Below are 20,365 nucleotides of genomic sequence, written 5' to 3'. Positions count from 1 at the left end.
AGATGAAGACAAGTCAATCCAAAAATATAATCAGCTGTTTTTAAGAATGTAACTGTAAACCCGATTACACTTTTTTTTAAATTTAATTTAAGTAATCCGGGTTGATTAGTTACTTTATTTTTGTAATTTGGATGAACTATTCCCCGTTACATGTAATCCGTTACTACCCAACCCTGAACAATGGTTATCATAAATACAGGATGATCTGGGATAATAAATTCTTCATCAGGAGTCGACTGTATATCATTATTCAATACAAGATCAAATCAATACCATTAATAAGATGCATTAGGTCAACATTTATTATAAATACACTAGGACAAAAAGATGAAGATTTTTTTCAGACATACATTTTTTTAAATCTATCACTAACATCAGTCAGATAATTCTCTCCACCCTGAGAGACATTCCAAAACAAACAGATAAAATATATATATATATTTTTAATGAAAACATCAACAGACTTTAGACAAGATCGGCAGGTAGCCTAGCTGTTAAGGGGGTTGGACCAGTAACCTAAAGGTCGCTGGTTCAAATCCCAGAGCCAACAAGGTGAAAAATCTGTTGAAATGCCCTTTGAGCAAGGCACTTAACCCTAATTGCTCCTGTAAGTCGTTCTGCATAAGAGCGTCTGCTAAATGACTAACAGGTAATAGCAGAGGGGTCTACTACAAAGCAGAATCAAGGATTTAGCTATTGATCTTTGATAAGCAACCAGAAATAACTGGTTCATGGTTCACAGAAATTCTGGTTCATTTTAGAAAAAATCTAAATGTGTTTTTTTTTGTTTGTTGAATCAATTAGACCATGCCCATTTCAAGATCTGTCTAAAAAAAACTATTCTTTTTAAATGATAGAATATTTAGGCATGTTAGCTGGCGAACTCCTGCTTTGTAGTACATCCCTCAGATCTGTGAGATTCCCATAATACTGGGATGCTACTCTTAGAACCTCATCGTTCAAATGAAACTTTATTCGTATAAAACGTTTCACAAAAAGTAAATCCATCACACATTCATTTATTTGAAAAACCACAGCGTCAATAATCCAGAGTTGCTTTGTTTTTCTAAGTGTCCACATCCTGCCTTTTAAATTCCCATCTGCTAACGCGCAGATCCTCTTTGTCCTAACTAGATTTTAATCCTAATTTTCGTTGTTCTTGTTTTCATCCCGTTTTCTTTCTTTGTGGACGTTATTCACATGCTTCAGCAGATGAGCCTTACGAATGAATCTTTTACCACAGACTGAGCAGCCATGTTGTTTCTCTCCTGTGTGAGTCTGTCTGTGCCTACTTAGGTCCCCCTTCTGATTGAAGCTTTTCCCACAGTCACCACAGCTAAATGGTTTCTCTCCTGTGTGAGTCAGTATGTGTCTCCTTAGGTCCCCTTTCTGTCTGAAGTTTTTCCCGCAGTCACCACAGCTAAATGGTTTATCATCTGTGTGAGTCAGTTTGTGCCTCCCTAGGTCCCCTTTCTGACTAAAGCTTTTTCCACAGACACCACAGCTAAATGGTTTCTCTCTTGTGTGAATCAGTTTATGCCTGGTTAGGTTATTCTTGAGACTAAAGCTTTTCCCACAGTCACCACAGCTAAATGGTTTCTCTCCTGTGTGAATCAGTTTATGCCTGGTTAGATTATTCTTGAGATTGAAGCTTTTCTCACAGTCACCACAGCTAAATGGTTTCACCCCAGTGTGAGTCAGTTCATATAAGTTTAGGGCACCCTTGTGACTGAAGCTTTTCTCACAGTCACCACGGCTTAAAGATGTCTCTCCTTGGTGAATCCTCATGTGCTTGGGCAGAACTCCTTTGTATTTGAAGATCTTGCCACAAACAGGGCAGATACAGGGTTTACCACCGTGACAGAGTCGGACATGGGCCTTCAGTTTACAGGTGGAGTTGTAGCGTTTCTTGCAGAAGCGGCATTCACTGAGTCTCTTATTGGTGAGAGTCATATGCCTCTGCAGGTCAGCTTTCAGAGCAAACGTTTTACCACAGTCATGGCAGTGGTGAGTTCTTCTAGATGTGGTGCTGAGTTTGGAACAGTTTTCCTCCAATGGTGAGTTGAGATCCAATAGTGGACTGGGATCCAATGGTGGACTGGGATCCAATGGTGGGCTGGGACCCAATGGTGGACTGGGACTGCTGTCAAGTCCTACTGTGTCTCTGCTTACAGCTGAACTGTGTCTGAAGGCATTGTTTTGATTATCTGGAGGGTCACAGGGAATGTTGAGACCCTTAATGTGGGTCACAGTGACAAAAGGTTTGAGATCCACTGGTTTAGAGTCACTCTCTCTGTTTTCCTCATTCTTGGTTTGAGGAAGAGTCAAGGACCAAAGTGGGTCCTCCAGATCACATTCACCTTTCACACAGGGAGGAGTGAAATCTAAATCTATGATATCAGGCTCCACCCCTTGAAGCTGCTCTTCCTTCTGACTGGTCCTGACTTCCTCCTGTTCCTCTTTAATCTGTGTGGTCTCTGGGTCCTCCTGCTCCAGACTGGGGCTCCACTCCTGCTCACAGTGCTGCTGCTCAGGGGGAACCTCCTCTTCAGAGACAGAGAGCTGCAGGGAGTCTGGAGGGAAGGAGAGAAGGAGCAGAGGTTACCTATACCAGAGAGGAAGAAGAGAAGCGAGAGGGTTTACTCCGCACAAAATCTTTCCACGTTAAGTAGATCATTAATTATTACTGAGTGGCTGCAGGATCTTTTCCAGATCTTTCCAGTTCTTTTCCAGCATCATCGCCTCCTACTGTACTGGAGCGGCCCCGCCGGTCTTAGCTTAAACATTTTAAATTTACCAAAATATAATGCCCACATGCAACAATGCCCCAAATTGCACCATTCTCAGTATCTCTGCCTGTACAAACTTTAGAATCAATTTGAACCTTTAAGCCAGTTAAATCAGGACTACATGAACTATAATTCTAAATCAATATTTGAAAACTAGAATCTATTTTTAAATTTCTCAATAAAATTGAAGAGAATAAGCTACTTATTTTTTTATAATCCTTTTTTTGAATTAAATTCAAATCACTTCTTGGTTTTCATGACAATGTTTTTCTCCTAAAAATTAAAAACAACTTAATTCATGAAATGATGATCAGTTAGTTAACAGTTTATCAATAAAATACAGTGGTGTAAAGTAGAGGTCGACCGATTAATCGGAATGGCTGATTAATTAGGGACGATTTCAAGTTTTCATGACAATCGGTAATCGGTATTTTTGGACACCGATTTGCAGAATTAAAAAAGTATTGTTATTTTAAAAAAGTACACCTTTATTTAACTAGGCAAGTCAGTTAAAAACACATTCTTATTTTCAATGACGGCCTTGGAACGGTGGGTTAACTGCCTGTTCAGGGGCAGAACGACAGATTTTTACCTTGTCAGCTCGGGGATTTGTTTTTGCAACCTTCCGGTTACTAGTCCAACGCTCTAACCACCTGCCTCTCATTGCACTCCACAAGGAGCCTGCATGGCAGGCTAATTACCTGTTACGCGACGGCAGCAAGAAGCCAGGGTAAGTTGCTAGCTAGCATTAAACTTATCTTATAAAAAAACAATCAATTTTAACATAAATCACTAGTTAACTACACATGGTTGATGATATTACTAGTTTATCTATTGTGTCCTGCGTTGCATATAATCGATGCGGTGCCTGTTAATTTCTCATTGAATCACAGCCTACTTCGACAAACGGGTGATGATTTAACAAGCGCATTTGCGGAAAAAAACAGTCGTTGCACCAATGTACCTAACCATAAACATCAATGCCTTTCTTTAAAATCAATACACAAGTATGTATTTTTAAACCTGTATATTTAGTTAATATTGCCTGCTAACATGAATTTCTTATAACTAGGGAAATTGTCACTTCTCTTGCGTTCCGTGCAAGCAGTCAGGGTATATGAGGCAGTTTGGGCCGCCTGGCTCGTTGAAAACTGTGTGAAGTCCATTTATTCCTAACAAAGACCGTAATTAATTTGCCAGAATTGTACATAATTATGTACGAACCCGCTGCTGCGCCTTCTTCACCACGCTGTCTGTGTGAGTGGACCAATTCAGTTTGTCTGTGATGTGTACGCCGAAGAACTTAACTTACTACCCTCTCCACTACTGTCCCGTCGATGTGGATAGGGGGGTGCTCCCTCTGCTGTTTCCTGAAGTCCACAATCATCTCCTTTGTTTTGTTGACGTTGAGTGTGAGGTTATATTCCTGACACCACACTCCAATGGGCTCTCACCTCCTCCCTGTAGGCCGTCTCGTCGTTGTTGGTAATCAAGCCTACCACTGTAGTGTCGTCCGCAAACTTGATGATTGACTTGTGGGGCCCCAGCGTTGTTGATCAGCAGGGTGGAGATGTTGTTACCTACCCTCACCACCTGGGGGCGGCCCATCAGGAAATCCAGTACCCAGTTGCACAGGGCGGGTCGGAACCCAGGGTCTCGAGCTTGATAACGAGTTTGGAGGGTACTATGGTGTTAAATGCTGAGCTGTAGTCGATGAACAGTATTCTCACATAGGTATTCCTCTTGTCCAGATGGGTTAGGGCAGTGTGCAGTGTGGTTGCGATTGCGTGGTCTGTGGACCTCAGTTACCTTAGCTTTCATGCGTTTGCCAGCAGCTCTTCGCAATGCTTCAAGCATTACGCTGTTTATGACTTCAAACCTATCAACTCCCAAGATTAGGCAGATGTAACCGATGTGAAATGGCTAGCTAGTTAGCTAGGTGCGCGCTAATAGCATTTCAAACGTCACTCGCTCTGAGATTTGGAGTAGTTGTTCCCCTTGCACTGCAAGGGCCGCGGCTTTTGTGGAGTGATGGGCAACGATGCTTCGAGGGTGGCTGTTGTCGATGTGTTCCTGGTTCGAGCCCAGGTAGGGGCGAGGAGAGGGACGGAAGCTATACTGTTACACTGGCAATACTAAAGTGCCTATAAGAACATCCAATAGTCAAATGTATATGAAATGCAAATGGTATAGAGAGAAATAGTCCTATAATTCCTATAATAACCTCAACGTAAAACTTCTTACCTGGGAATATTGAAGACTCATGTTAAAAGGAACCACCAGCTTTCATATGGTCTCATGTTCTGAGCAAGGAACTTAAACGTTAGCTTTTTTACATGGCAGATATTGCACTTTTACTTTCTTCTCCAACACAATGTTTTTTCATTATTTAAACCAAATTGAACATGTTTCATTATTTATTTGAGGCTAAATTGATTTTATTGATGTATTATATTAAGTTAAAATAAAAGTGTTCATTCAGTATTGTTTTAATTGTCATTATTACAAATAAATAAATACATTTAAAAATAAATAATCGTCCAATTAATCGGTATCGGCTTTTTTTGGTCCTCCAATAATCGGTATCGGCATTGAAAAATCATAATCGGTCGTCGACCTCTAGTGTAAAGTACTTAAGCAAAATACTGTAAAATACTACTGAAGTAATTTTTGGGGGTAAGTATTTATATGTTTGACAACTTTTACTTTTTACATCCCTAAAGAAAATAATGTTATTTCTACTGCAAACATTTTCCCCGACACCCAAAATGACTCATTCTGAATGTTTAGCAGAACAGGAAAATGGTCCAAAGCTCATGAAGATAAAATCCCTAATCATCCCAACAACATCTGATCTGGCGGACTCACTAAACACACATGCTTTGTTTGTAAATTATGTTGGGAGTGTGGCCCGGGCTATCCGTAAACTTTTGATACTTAAGTATATTTTAGCAATTACATTTCCTTGTGATACTTAAGACAAGTGTATTTAAAACCAAATACTTTTAGACTTTAACTCAAGTAGTATTTTACTGGGTGACTTTTACTTGAGTCATTTTCTATTAAGGTATCTTTACTTTTACTCAAGTATGACAATTGGCTACTTTTTCCACAACTGATAAAGCATAGCTATAGCTAGCTATCAGTAGATCTACATACGAACCTATTCCACATAGTTGTATCTCCGGTGTCCTCCGCAGCAGTCTCCGTAGCCGATCATTCTCCTCCTGGTACTCCACTACCGTTTTCTCAACTGCCCCGAAAATCTCCACAGCAGCCGCCGTTAATCGATCATTTAAAAACACACGCAACAACTGTAGTTTAGACATTTTCAGTCGAATTAGAGTTTGGTAGACTATTTAGATCAGTCAGTATGTATTTGTTAACTCCACACAAGGAATGCAAAATCAAAACAAACTCGTATCTAATCCAACTTCCATGTTCTAGTCAAGGAATTTGATAAAGTCCTTTGTTCAAGTTGGTGACGAGCCCAGAAACACACAACAGCGCCGCCAGCTGGATGGGAGTTTACTGCTGTGCAAGGCAGCCTACAGGCCAGTAGGAAAGGGAAACAATAACTAACTACATGTAGACAAACAGAGGTTATCATAAATTATTAATCAGGAGTCGACAGTATATCATTACTCTATACAATATCAAATCAAGAATCATGAATGAGCAGCATTAGGTCAGAATTGATGAGAAATACTCTTTGACAAATAAAAGGAGTCCTTTTCTGGAATTGTATTTAATATAATGTATAAATTAATACATCCTGACCATTATGTCATCACCTTAAATACATTCCAAATCCAACAACCAGAAATTCCAATTTCTAATGAAGGGAAAAATTCTACAGACTTTGTACAGCAGACCATTGAATTTCCTACAATACTCTATGCTGCTTAATCATTACCTCATCATTCAAATCAAATCAAACTTTATTTACATACAATGTTTTACGACAGTAAATCCATCATGGATCTATTTACCAGTTTATGCATGGTAAGATTCTGCTTGAGACTGAAACTTATCCTGTGCCAGTCTTTTAATGTGCAATTAGGTGCTCCTTGCAAATTAAGTTTTTAGCGCAGTCACCACAGCTAAATGGTTTCTCTCATGTACGAGTCAGTATGTACCTCCTTAAGTCCCCGTTCTGATTGAAGCTTTTAAAAGCAAAAATTACAGCTGAATGTTTTCTGTCCTCTGTGAATGCATGTGCAGTATGTCTGGTTAGTTGCTCCTTGAGCTTGAAGCTTTTCTCACATTCACCACATTTAAATATGTTCCCTCCTGTGTGAATCCTCATGTGCATGGACAGATTTCCTTTTTGTTTGTCACAAGAGGGGCAAGTGCAGGGTTCCCCATTGGTGTGTTTGATACCAATGGTGGGCAGCTGTCAAGTCCAACTGTGTTACTACTTATATGGCTGAGCTGTGTCTGTAGGCATTGTTTTGATTGTCTGGAGGGTCAGAGGGAATTTCAAAACCCCTTATTGTGGGTCACAGTGACAAAAGGTTTGAGATCTGCTGGTTTAGAGTCTATCTCTCTCTGTTCTCCACAGTCTGGTTTTGGGGGAATAGTCAAGGACTAAAGTGGGTCCTCCAGATCACATTCACTTTTCACACAGGAAGGAGTGAATATAAGCTCTCTGATATCAGCCTCCAGTCCTGGAAGCTGCTCTTCCTCCTGACTGGTCCTGACTTCCTCCTCTTCCTCTTTAATCTGTGTGGGCTCTGGGTCCTGCTGCCCCAGACTGGGGCTCCACTCCTGCTCACAGTGCTGCTGCTCAGGGGGAACCTCCTCTTCAGGGACAGAGAGCTGCAGGGAGTCTGGAGGGGAGAGGAGGAGCAGAGCTTACCTATTTACCACATAATTAAATAGAACACTTCAATTATACATGTAAATGATAGATCTCTATGATCTACAGAGCCAAGTTGGCTTGAATCTCCAGCACCATAGATAAAGCTTGTGCCTGCGGTCAGGCAGAGGGTCCATTGACAAAGGATCTATTGACAATATGGTACAACAACTATTAACCAACCTTTATGTGGTGATACTTGGGAACCTTGCGGTTCCTAGTCCAACGCTCTAACCACTAGGCTAACCTGCCACCCCAAGGTCAGGCAATCCAGAAAATGTCAAGAAATGTGAACGTTTCTTCAAGTACAGTTGTAAAAACAGCGCTATGATGAAACTGGCTCCCATGAGGACCACCACAGGAAAGGAAGACCCAGAGTCACCTCTGCTGCAGAGTATAAATTAATTAGAGTTACCAGCCTCAGAAAGTCTAGCCCAAATAAATGCTTCACAGAGTTCAAGTAGCAGACACATCTCAACATCAACTGTTCAGAGGAGACTGCGTGAATCAGGCCTTCATGGTCGAATTGCTGCAAAGAAACCACTACTAAAGGACACCAATAAGAAGAAGATACTTGCTTGGGCCAAGAAACACAAGCAATGGGCATTAGACTGGTAAGAATCTGTCCTTTGGTCTGATGAGTCCAAATTTGAGATTTGGTTCCAACCACCGTGTCTTTGTGAGATGCAGAGTAGGTGAACGGATGATCTCCACATGTGTGGTTCCCAACGTGAAGCATGGATGAGGAGGTGTGATGGTGTAGGTGGTGACACTGTCAGTGATTTATTTAGAATTCAAGGCACACTTAACCAGCATGTCAAGGCACACTTAACCAGCCATTAACTTACGCCATCTCATCTGGTTTGCACCTAGTGGGATTATCTTATCTTTTTCAACAGGACAATGACACAACACACCTCCAGGCTGTGTAAGGGCTATTTGACCAAGAAGGAGAGTGATGGAGTGCTGCTTCAGATGACCTGGCCTCCACAATCGCCCGACCTCAATCCAATTGAGATGGTTTGGGATAAGTTGGACCGCAGAGTGAAGGAAAAGCAGCCAACAAGTGCTCAGCATATGTGGGAATTCCTTCAAGACTGTTGGAAAAGCATCCCTCTTGAAGCTGGTTTAGAGAATGCCAAGACTGTGCAAAGCTGTCATCAAGGCAAAGGGTGGCTACTTTGAAGAATCGAAATCTTGATTTGTTTAACACTTTTTTGGTGACTACATGATTCCATGTAGTTATTCCATGTGTTATTTCATAGTTTTGATGTCTTCACTATTATTCTACAATGTAGAAAATAGTAAAAATAAACAAAAACCCTTGAATGAGTTGGTGTGTCCAAACTTTTAACTGCTACTGAGACGGTGGAGTTGAGTTTTCTCAGCGACTCTAAAGGCTGTATAACCCCTACACTCCTCTCCTTCTCTCCAGACTCTCCTTGCAGCTCCCCCTCGCCGTCTCTGAAGAGGAGGTTCCCCCTGAGCAGCAGCACTGTGAGCAGGAGTGGAGCCCCAGTCTGGGGCAGGAGGACTCAGAGCCCACACTGATTAAAGAGGAAGAGGCGGAACTCAAGACCAGTCAGGAGGAAGAGCAGCTTCAAGGGGTGGAGCCTCGGGGAAGGCACTTTGTGGCTGGGAAGCTGGTCTGGGTCTACAGCCCCCTAAGGAAATAAGGCAGATGCCCCAAGTTGGACAGTCACTGGGTGGGACCCTGCAGTGTCCTGGAGAGGGTAGGGGAGGTTGTTTACTGGGTGCAGCTTCCTCCCAGGGGGAGAAAGGTGACACTGCACCAGGACAGGTTAGCCCCATGCAGAGGGGCCTCTTCTCCCCAAACCCCAGGAACCCCCACAATTCCCCTCTCTGGCAATAACATTCTCCAGGCACCCACCCCCAGGTGCCGCAGACAAGGCTCCAGAGAGCCCACTCCCCCTGTCTCCCCCCCTGTGTCACCGTGTGGTTCCCCAGAGCCACGGACTGTATTCCCCGTTCCCCCTTCCTTGTCCCCCATATCCCTGCCTTCAACCCCTGGGTCCCAGAGGGGCACTCTGCGACCATCACGGCCACGCAGGCAAAGGAGACCTCCGGGTCGCTTCAGAGACTTTGTTCCCTCGGGATGAGGGACTTTGTGGTGGGGGGGCTGTGTAGCGACCCGCACAGACAGCTGTGTGTTATGTGTTAGGCTAGTAGGTGGTTGTGTTGTACTTACCTGTACCCAGTATTCGCAGGGTCCGACAGGCCAATCAACCTGCTATCTGCCAATCACAGGAATGTCTGGAATGTTCTGATGCCGGGTATCCTGGCGGTTGGCGGAGTGGCGTGGAGGGGGGTTGGGCAGGGGGATGGAGCATTGGAAGTTAAGACCAGGTTTAGCCTTTGTTCTCTCTTACGTCTGGGCTTCACAGGAGAAGGTCACGATTGGCTTGTGGGTTATCTTTCATTTATTTGGCGTGGGCTACGGCCAAACAGTAGCCTGTGTAAAGTTGGTTTAATAAACCGTCAATTCGTAAACTCAATCCTCCGTCTGGACAATTGTTCCTTTATGATCTAGGCAGGTCATTACAATACATTATATTAAATACAATTCCAGAAAAAGACTCCTTGCATTTGTTCAAGAGTATTTCTCATCAATTCTGACCTGATGCTGCTCATTCGACCGACTCTCTTCTCTGTATATATCAATGATGTCGCTTTTGCTGCTGGTGAGTCTCTGATCCACCTCTACGCAGACGACACCATTCTGTATACTTCTGGCCCTTCTTTGGACACTGTGTTAACAACCTTCCAGACGAGCTTCAATGCCATACAACTCTCCTTCCGTGGCCTCCAGCTGCTCTTAAATAAAAGTAAAACTAAAACACCCATGCTGACAAACATACCCTCGTAAAACTGACCATCTTGCCGATCCTCGAATTTGGCAATGACATTTACAGAATAGCCTCCAACACCCTACTCAACAAATTGGATGCAGTCTATCACAGTGCCATCCGTTTTCTCACCAAAGCCCCATATCCTAACCATCACTGCGACCTGTACGCTCTCGTTGGCTGGCCCTCGCTTCATACCTGGAGCCAAACCCACTGGCTCCAGGTCATCTACAAGACGCTTCTAGGTAAAGTCCCGCCGTATCTCTACTCGCTGGTCACTATAGCTGCACCCACCCGTAGCACGCGTTCCAGCAGGTATATCTCACTTGTAACCCCCAAGCCAATTCCTCCTTTGGCCGCCTCTCCTTCCAGTTCTCTGCTGCCAATGACTGGAACGAACTACAAAAATCTCTGAACCTGGAAACACTTATCTCCCCCACTAGCTTTAAGCACCAGCTGTCAGAGCAGCTCACAGATCACTGCACCTGTACATAGCCCATCTATAAATAGCCCAAACAACTCCCTCTTCCCCTACTGTATTTATTTATTTTGCTCCTTTGCACCCCAGTATTTCTACTTTGCACACTCATCTAATGTCAAATCTATCATTCCAGTGTTTTAATTGCTATATTGTATTTACTTTGCCACCATGGCCTATTTATTGCCTTTACCTCCCTTATCTCACCTCATTTGCTCACATTGTATATAGACTTATTTTTCTACTGTATTATTGACTGTATGTTTGTTTTACTCCATGTGTTGTTATATGTGTCAAACTGCTTTGCTTTATCTTGGCCAGGTCGCAGTTGTAAATGAGAACTTGTTCTCAACTTGCCTACCTGGTTAAATAAAGGTGAAATAAATAAAATAAAATAAAAATTAATGATATTGCTTTCATCTCGTATAGTGTAATGATAGACGGTTGACTCCTGACTAATAATTGATTATCTCAGATCATCCTTTACTTATGATAACCACTGTTTGTCTACATGTAGTTATTGTTTCCCTTTCCTACTGGCCTGTAGGATGCCTTGCACAGTAGTAAACTCCCATCCAGCTGGTGGCGCTGTTGTGTGTTTCTGGGTTCGTCAACAACTAGAACGACAGATAAACAAAAAATTAAGATAATCCTTGACTAGAACACGGAAGTAGGATTGGAAAAGAGTTTGCATTCATTGTGTGGAGTAAAGAAAGACATACCGACTGAACGAAATAGACTACCCAACTCTCATTCGACTGAAATATGTCTAAACTACAGTTGCTGCGTGTGTTTTTAAATGAGCGTTTAACGGCAGCTGCTGTGGAGATTTTCGGGGCAGTTGAGAAAACGGTAGTGGAGTACCAGGAGGAGAATGATCGGCTACGGAGACTGCTGCGGAGGACACCAAAGATACAACTATGTGGAATAGGTACGTATGTAGCTCTATTGATAGCTAGCTATAGTTATAATTTATTGATACATTTCACTGACCACCATTAGATCCATTTTAAGAGGTTGATTTTTAAATTTGCCGCGCATGGATAAAAACCTTGCGTCATAAAAACCAGGAAGGGATTTGAATGTAACTTTAAAGGGCTGAAGATGGCGGTATGAGAGGTTAATATTTCTAGCTGAGGAACAAGTTTAGGGTTTTCTCACAAAGTTTATAGTTTTAGACTGCAGTTGCAAAAAAATAAAAAACAATCACAAAAAAATAGATAACCATACAATGTAGCTGTTTTAAATAATTGTGTAATTAATCAAACCATTGAAATATAATTTTGACGATTTCCAACGAACAAGCTAGCTAACGAAAAGTTTCAGCTTGTGTAGTTAAGTTAGCCTGCTAACGTCTTCATAGCTAGTAGCATGGAATCAGAACATGACCGAAATGTTGCTGAAATAATGGATGTTGAAACTATGTCGCTATTTTAAAAGGAAACTTTAAGGGTCATATATTGAGTCATGAAGCAGATAATACAGGGAGATGGATTATGCTATTGTTAGATGTCAACCACGTTCAATTCATTGTTGTAAATACTTATGCTTCCAATAACAAGTCAAGTAACTATTTTATTTAGAGACATTGAGAGGAAAATAAGTTAAATTATGTCTAAATTTCCATTGGCCAAAGTAATATGGGGTGGAGATTTTAATACAGTATTACATGATAATCTAGATAGATGGCCTCCTAAGGATAGCAATTCTGTTTGTAAAATAAGGAATATATGTCTAAGGTTAGGTGGTCTAGATATTTGGAGACATAAAAACCCAGATAAATCTTTGGTACTCCATGTAAACATAATCTTATCTATACAATCCCGTAATGATTTCTGGCTGATATCTGAAGATATGGCTGACAGGGTTGATACAGTCTCGATTGAACCATCGATTTTAACAGACCACAAAGGGATATCAATAAAGGTTTGTCAACAACAAAAAAGTTAGTAAAGGTTACTGGAAAATGAATGAGACTTTACTAGAGAATTGATTATTTAAGAAGGAAGTAGCAGGAATTATTGATAAATACTGGAATTGTGCCTGTGGTTTGGAAGTTACTGGGAGCTAATGAAATTTGATATAAGGCTTTTGGCTATTTCAATGGGGAAAGAAATTGCTCGTGCCAAGAGAGAAAGAATATGACATCATAAAGGGAATAGTGGATTAACTTAAACTGAACTAACTAATAGGGAATTACTGGAGCTGTCATCATTGCCAATGCAGTTAGACTGTATCTACGAGGAAAAGGCCCGGGGAGCGTTTGTAAGATCAAGACAAATGGTTTGGAGAAAAAATACCAAATAATTCTTTAATTTAGAAAAAAAGTTCAGGCGAAAAGACTTCCATATGTAAATGAATGATTAATAATACTCCCAATGAAAATCCAAAATAAATCTCTCTTTTATCAGAATCTGTATACATCAGCCCAGTCAACTTCCATTATGGATATTTTCGTAGACAATGTCGCAAACATTGCTAAGAAGGTAGATAATGATTTCAGGGATTTTTGTGATGAATTAACTGAAATTGAGATAAAAGACTGTATTAAAAGCCTTAAGGGCAATGGGTCCCCTGGAAATGATGGTTTGATAACAATAAAGCATTCAACGATAAATTGATTCCTTTCATTCTTGCCATGTTTCAAGAATCAATAGAAAAAGGGGAGTTACCGGCTTCCTTAAAACAAGGTGTAATTACTTTGATTCCCAAACCGAATAAGGATACTCTTTGTGTAGACAACTGGAGACCCATTAGCCTGTTGAATAATGATGGGAAATGATTTGCCCTTGTGTTTGCCCTTGTGTTTGCTTGAAACAAGGCTTGCATCATATCATTGACGAAGAGAACGTTTTATGCACGTTCAACACATTAGTAGTAACATCAGGTTGATCTTAGATATGATTGACTATAATGACCTCATCCTTGATGATAGTTTTCTTATGTTTGTTGGTTTTTATAAACTCATGTTCTACAGTGTCAAAAGCTTTATGTTCAAAGCAATACATTTTTGGGGGGTTTGGTTAGCTCACGGGACACCCCAAAGATTTAATATTGGCCGTGGCATTAGGCAGGGCTGCCCAATTAGTCCATTTTTATTGGTTACTCAAATTATGTCTCTTCATATCAAGAAAGGGAATTTTCAATGTGTTTCAGCCCTTGGCAATGCATTTCAACTACGTCAACTGGCTGATGATACCACCATATTTTTAAGAGACAGGAATGAGGTTTCTAAAGCAGTTTCCTGTATTGAAGACTTTTCCTTTGTTTTGGGTTTGAAAATGAATCAATGAATGAAATTAATAAGTCAAGTCTTATTTCCACTCAAGGATTGTGTTTTACAGGAAGTATATGGTATCCCAGTTAAAGATAAGGTAACTTATCTTGGAATAGTTATATGCAAGGATTCAAAACAAAGGAGTGAATTAAACTTTAACCCCATTGTTGAGAAAACAAAGAAGAAATTCAACCTCTAGTTGCTGAGAGATATTTCGTTATACGGTCGGGTTGTATTGTCCGAAGCTGAAGGCTTATCCAGATCGGTTTATGTCTCGTTATCACTTGAATTATGCCCTAAAATTGTAAAGGACTTAGATAAGATTCTGTATAATTTTATTTGGAGGAACAAGCCTCACTATTTACGAAAATATATTCTCACTAATAGCCCAGAACAAGGAGGTCTTGAGGTTTTAGATTTCAATACTCTAAATAATACTTCAGAATCCAATGTATTTTAAAAGTGTGTTAAGAACCAGAACAGTATTTGGAATGTCTTCCCTAAGTATTTATTTGACTGTTGGTTTAGAATTTTTTGCTTCGATGTAATTTTGATGTTGATAAAATCCCAGTAAAGTTGGCCAAATTCCATAAACAGGACATTTTAGCTTGGATGGTAGCATATAAACACAATTTTTCCCCTCACAGATACTTTATATGGAACAACAGATATACAATAAAATAAAAAAAAGCATTTTTTTGGTAACTGCTTTGAAAGAATATGCAATTGTTTTTGATGCGATTCCAAGGGGTGTTGTGCCTCTTTTAAATTCCTCTGTGGTTGATGTAAGTAGCATAGATTTACATGAAAATATATTCATTGGCAATATTACCATCAAATATAAATGTAGAAATTAACAGATTAAGAATCATGTTTGATACTACAATTCCCTCAGCAAGATTCTTATGGTCAAATATCTATGGTGATATACAATGGGCGAAAGCATGGAAAATTGCTAACAAATCAGTAACAGTAACAAGGTAAAGGAAGTTTAATTTAACATGTTACATAGAATTTATCCTGTGAAACATGTTTTGGAATGATTCAAGCTGAATATTGACTATAAATGTGATTTCTGTGGAATGGAGGAGACCATTTTGCATTTATTTTTTGCCTGTATTTATAGTAGAATGTTTTTGGATTGACATACAGAATTTTGTTACAAAAAAAATAGGGCCGGTTGTACTATTTAATGGTTTTGAGATATGATTTATTTCAGAAATTCTGACATAGATAAAGATGTAGTATATTTAATTCAACTGCTAATGATACTAGGTAAATTTCATATTTGCAAATGGTCTAATTCAAAACCTAACTTTTTTGACTTTATAAATTAATTTAAACATTATGGCACTACTTTAACTAAAATGAAAAACAAAAAGGCCATTAAAACTTGTTGTATTATTAATTAATATGATTTGTTTGTTTAGGATTCCTGGCAATGTAAATAGTTTGTGTTTTGTTTGTTGATATTTGTTTAATAAAATGTTTTAAATTAATGTTGTTTTTTTTTTGAATTTTTACCCATTTTTCTCCCCAATTTCGTGGTATCCAATTGTTGTAGTAGCTACTATCTTGTCTCATCGCTACAACTCCCGTACGGGCTCGGGAGAGACGAAGGTTGAAAGTCATGCGTCCTCCGATACACAACCAACCAAGCCGCTGCTTCTTTAACACAGCGCACATCCAACCCGGAAGCCAGCCGCACCAATGCGCCGGAGGAAACACCGTGCACCCGGCCACCTTGGCTAGCGTACACTGCGCCCAGCCCGCCACAGGAGTCGCTGGTGCGCGATGAGACAAGGACACCCCTACCGACCAAGCCCTCCCTAACCCGGGCGACGCTAGGCCAATTGTGCGTCGCCCCACGGACCTCCCGGTCGCGGCCGGTTACGACAGAGCCTGGGCGCGAACCCAGGACTCTGATGGCACAGCTGGCGCTGCAGTACAGCGCCCTTAACCACTGCGCCACCCGGGAGGCCCCATTAATGTTATGTTTTAATAAGAAAATGGAAAAACATTACTAATAAATAGCTTCTTCTCTACAATTTATTGAGAAGTAATTGAACATAGATTATAGCTTTCAGGTATTGATTTGGAATTATAGTTTACCTAGTCTTGAATTTACTGGTTTATAAATTCAAGTTGACCACAACCCTGATATCTAAAGTCTCTATATAGATAACCTCTGCTCCTCCTCTCCTTCCCTCCAGACTCCCTGCAGCTCTCTGTCTCTGAAGAGGAGGTTCCCCCTGAGCAGCAGCACTGTGAGAAGGAGTGGAAGGACCCAGAGACCACACTGATTGAAGAGGAACAGGAGGAATTTAGGACCAATCAGGGGGAAGAGCAGCTTCAAGGGGTTGAGCCTGATATCATAAAGTTTATATTCACTCCTTCCTGTGTGAAACGTGAACGTGATCTGGAGGACCCACTTCGGGATCTGAAACATTTTGGCACTGTGACCCATCTAAAGGGTCTGGACATTCCCTGTTACCCTCCAGATAATCAAAACAATGCCTCCAGCCACGGTTCAGCCATAAGCAGTGACCCAGTAGAACTTGACAGCAGCCCACCAATGGATCCCAGTCCACCATTAGATCCCAGTCCACCATTGGATCCCAGTCCACCATTGGATCCCAGTCCACCATTAGATCCCAGTCCACCATTAGATCCCAGTCCACCATTGGATCCCAGTCCACCATTGGATCCCAGTCCACCATTAGATCCCAGTCCACCATTGGATCCCAGTCCACCATTGGATCCCAGTCCACCAATGGATCCCAGCCCACCATTGGGTCCCAGTCCACCATTGAAGAAACACTGTTCCAAACCCAGCACCACATCTATAAAAACTCACCACTGCCGTGACTGTGGTAAAACCAAGAAGAGACTAAGTGAAAGCTGCTTCTGCAAGAAACGCTACAACTCCACCTGTAAACTGAAGGCCCATGTCCGACTCTGTCACGGTGGTAAATCCTGCACCTGCCCTGTTTGTGGAAAGACCTTCAAACTCAAAGGAGATCTGTCCAAGCACATGAGTACTCACACAGGAGAGAAACCCTTTACATGTGGGCACTGTGGGAAGAGCTTCAATCGCAAGGAGCATCTAACCAGGCATAAACTGACTCACACAGGAGAGAAACCATTTAGCTGTGGTGACTGTGGGAAGAGCTTCAATCGCAAGGAACATCTAACCATGCATAAACGGACTCACACAAGAGATAAACCTTTTATCTGTGGTGACTGTGGGAAGAGCTTCACTCAGAAGATTAACCTGCTGACTCATGTCAAAAACATCCACAAAGGAAGAAAACAGGATGAAAACTGAAAGGGAAAAAAATTACATTAGAACTAAGATCTTCTGTCAGAAGATGGGAATAAAAAAGCAGGATGTGAGCAGAGCAACTTCCTGTTGCTCTCAGATAATTGGAAGTGAGAAAGTTATGTAAAAAAAATTCTGAAATTAAGTTTGATTTGAATGATGAGGTAATGATCTAACACTACTGTAGGAAAATCGTAGCTCTGCTGTTCAGTGTCGATATTTTCACGTCATTATAAGAGGAATTCTTGATCGTTTGTTTTGGAATGTCTCCCAGGGTGATGACAGGCGAATGCCTGAGTGAGTGTGCAATGCTGTCATCAAAGGAAAAGGGTGGCTACTTTGAAGAATCTCAAATATAAAACATATTTACATTTATTTAACACTTCTTGGGTTAAGACATGATTCCATATGAGTCATTTCATAGTAACTGAAATGTTGCTAGTTCAAATCCCTGGGCTGACAAGGTACAAATCTGCCGTTCTGCCCCTGTACAAGGCAGTTAACCCACTGTTCCTAGGCTTTCATAAGAATTTGTTCTTAAATGACTTGCCTAGTTAAATAAAATAAAAATAAAAACTGGTCTGTAGTAGAACTCCATCCACCAGGGGGCACTGCTTTTTAAAATATAGATTAACATGACACAAACGGAAGAAGAAAATGCAGTTTTGTTTTGCGTTGTCACTAGTTACAACAATAACAAAGTCAAAATTGGCTATATCGGTGTGGACTGGGGACAGCAAGGAGTCATCATGTCAGGTAGTCCTGGGGCATGGTCCTAGGGCTCAGGTCCTCCGAGAGAGAGAAAGAAAGAGAGAAGGAGAGAATTAGAGAACGCACACTTAGATTCACACAGGACACCGAATAGGACAGGAGAAGTACTCCAGATATAACAAACTGACCCTAGCCCCCCGACACATAAACTACTGCAGCATAAATACTGGAGGCTGAGACAGGAGGGGTCAGGAGACACTGTGGCCCCATCCGAGGACAGCCCCAGACAGGGCCAAACAGGAAGGATATAACCCCACCCACTTTGCCAAAGCACAGCCCCCACACCACTAGAGGGATATCTTCAACCACCAACTTACCATCCTGAGACAAGGCTGAGAAAGAGGGGAACCGGCCAGGCAGAGACAGCAAGGGCGGTTCGTTGCTCCAGAGCCTTTCCGTTCACCTTCCCACTCCTGGGCCAGACTACACTCAATCATATGACCCACTGAAGAGATGAGTCTTCAGTAAAGACTTAAAGGTTGAGACCGAGTCTGCGTCTCTGACATGGGTAGGCAGACCGTTCCATAAAAATGGAGCTCTATAGGAGAAAGCCCTGCCTCCAGCTGTTTGCTTAGAAATTCTAGGGACAATTAGGAGGCCTGCGTCTTGTGACCGTAGCGTACGTGTAGGTATGTACGGCAGGACCAAATCAGAGGGATAGGTAGGAGCAAGCCCATGTAATGCTTTGTAGGTTAGCAGTAAAACCTTGAAATCAGCCCTAGCTTTGACAGGAAGCCAGTGTAGAGAGGCTAGCACTGGAGTAATATGATAATTTTTTTTGGTTCTAGTCAGGATTCTAGCAGCCGTATTTAGCACTAACTGAAGTTTATTTAGTGCTTTATCCGGGTAGCTGGAAAGTAGAGCATTGCAGTAGTCTAACCTAGAAGTGACAAAAGCATGGATTAATTTTTCTGCATCATTTTTGGACTGAAAGTTTCTGATTTTTGCAATGTTACGTAGATGGAAAAAAGCTGTCCTTGAAATGGTCTTGATATGTTCTTCAAAAGAGAGATCAGGGTCCAGAGTAACGCCGAGGTCCTTCACAGTTTTATTTGAGATGACTGTACAACCATTAAGATTAATTATCAGATTCAACATAAGATCTCTTTGTTTCTTGGGACCTAGAACAAGCATCTCTGTTTTGTCCGAGTTTAAAAGTAGGACATTTGCAGCCATCCACCTCCTTGTCTGAAACACATGCTTCTAGCAAGGGCGATTTTGGGGCTTCACCATGTTTCATTGAAATGTACAGCTGTGTGTCATCCGCATAGCAGTGAAAGTTAACATTATGTTTTCGAATAACATCCCCAAGAGGTAAAATATATAGTGAAAACAATAGTGGTCCTAAAACGGAACCTTGAGGAACACCGAAATTTACAGTTGATTTATCAGAGGACAAACCATTCACAGAGACAAACTGATATCTTTCCGACAGATAAGATCTAAACCAGGCCAGAACTTGTCCGTGTAGACCAATTTGGGTTTCCAATCTCTCCAAAAGAATGTGGTGATCGATGGTATCAAAAGCAGCACTAAGGTCTAGGAGCACGAGGACAGATGCAGAGCCTCGGTCCGATGCCATTAAAATGTAATTTACCACCTTCACAAGTGCCGTCTCAGTGCTATGATGGGGTCTAAAACCAGACTGAAGCATTTCATATACATTGTCTTCAGGAAGGCAGTGAGTTGCTGCGCAACAGCCTTTTCTAAAATTTTTGAGAGGAATGGAAGATTCGATATAGGCCGATAGTTTTTTATATTTTCTGGGTCAAGGTTTCACTTTTTCAAGAGAGGCTTTATTACTGCCACTTTTAGTGAGTTTGGTACACATCCGGTGGATAGAGAGCCGTTTATTATGTTCAACATAGGAGGGCCAAGCACAGGAAGCAGCTCTTTCAGTAGTTTAGTTGGAATAGGGTCCAGTATGCAGCTTGAAGGTTTAGAGGCCATGATTATTTTCATCATTGTGTCAAGAGATATAGTACTAAAACACTTGAGCG

The 20,365-nt window shown here is 41.4% G+C and overlaps 2 protein-coding genes across 2 annotated transcripts; one reads left to right on the top strand and one right to left on the bottom strand.

The window, feature by feature from the left end:
• Positions 1-279: 279 nt before the first annotated feature.
• On the bottom strand, positions 280-6,238 carry LOC139415828 (gastrula zinc finger protein XlCGF57.1-like). Its single transcript, XM_071163959.1, has 2 exons — positions 5,953-6,238; positions 280-2,573 (listed from the first exon to the last, which is right to left on the bottom strand). The coding sequence occupies exons 1-2, from the start codon at positions 6,116-6,118 to the stop codon at positions 1,144-1,146; spliced, it is 1,596 nt and encodes a 531-aa protein (XP_071020060.1). The 5' UTR covers positions 6,119-6,238; the 3' UTR covers positions 280-1,143.
• A 5,446-nt stretch (positions 6,239-11,684) lies between these two features.
• Positions 11,685-18,070, top strand: LOC139415841 (endothelial zinc finger protein induced by tumor necrosis factor alpha-like). The gene is made up of 3 exons (XM_071163971.1): positions 11,685-11,926; positions 16,486-16,851; positions 17,086-18,070. The coding sequence occupies exons 1-3, from the start codon at positions 11,761-11,763 to the stop codon at positions 17,598-17,600; spliced, it is 1,047 nt and encodes a 348-aa protein (XP_071020072.1). The 5' UTR covers positions 11,685-11,760; the 3' UTR covers positions 17,601-18,070.
• Positions 18,071-20,365: the final 2,295 nt, after the last annotated feature.

This window comes from Oncorhynchus clarkii, chromosome 9 (genome assembly GCF_045791955.1).
Source record: "Oncorhynchus clarkii lewisi isolate Uvic-CL-2024 chromosome 9, UVic_Ocla_1.0, whole genome shotgun sequence".
NCBI lineage: Eukaryota > Metazoa > Chordata > Actinopteri > Salmoniformes > Salmonidae > Oncorhynchus > Oncorhynchus clarkii.
The sequence above is the reverse complement of the archived record's forward strand: the minus strand, read 5'-3'. Positions and strand labels throughout refer to the sequence as shown.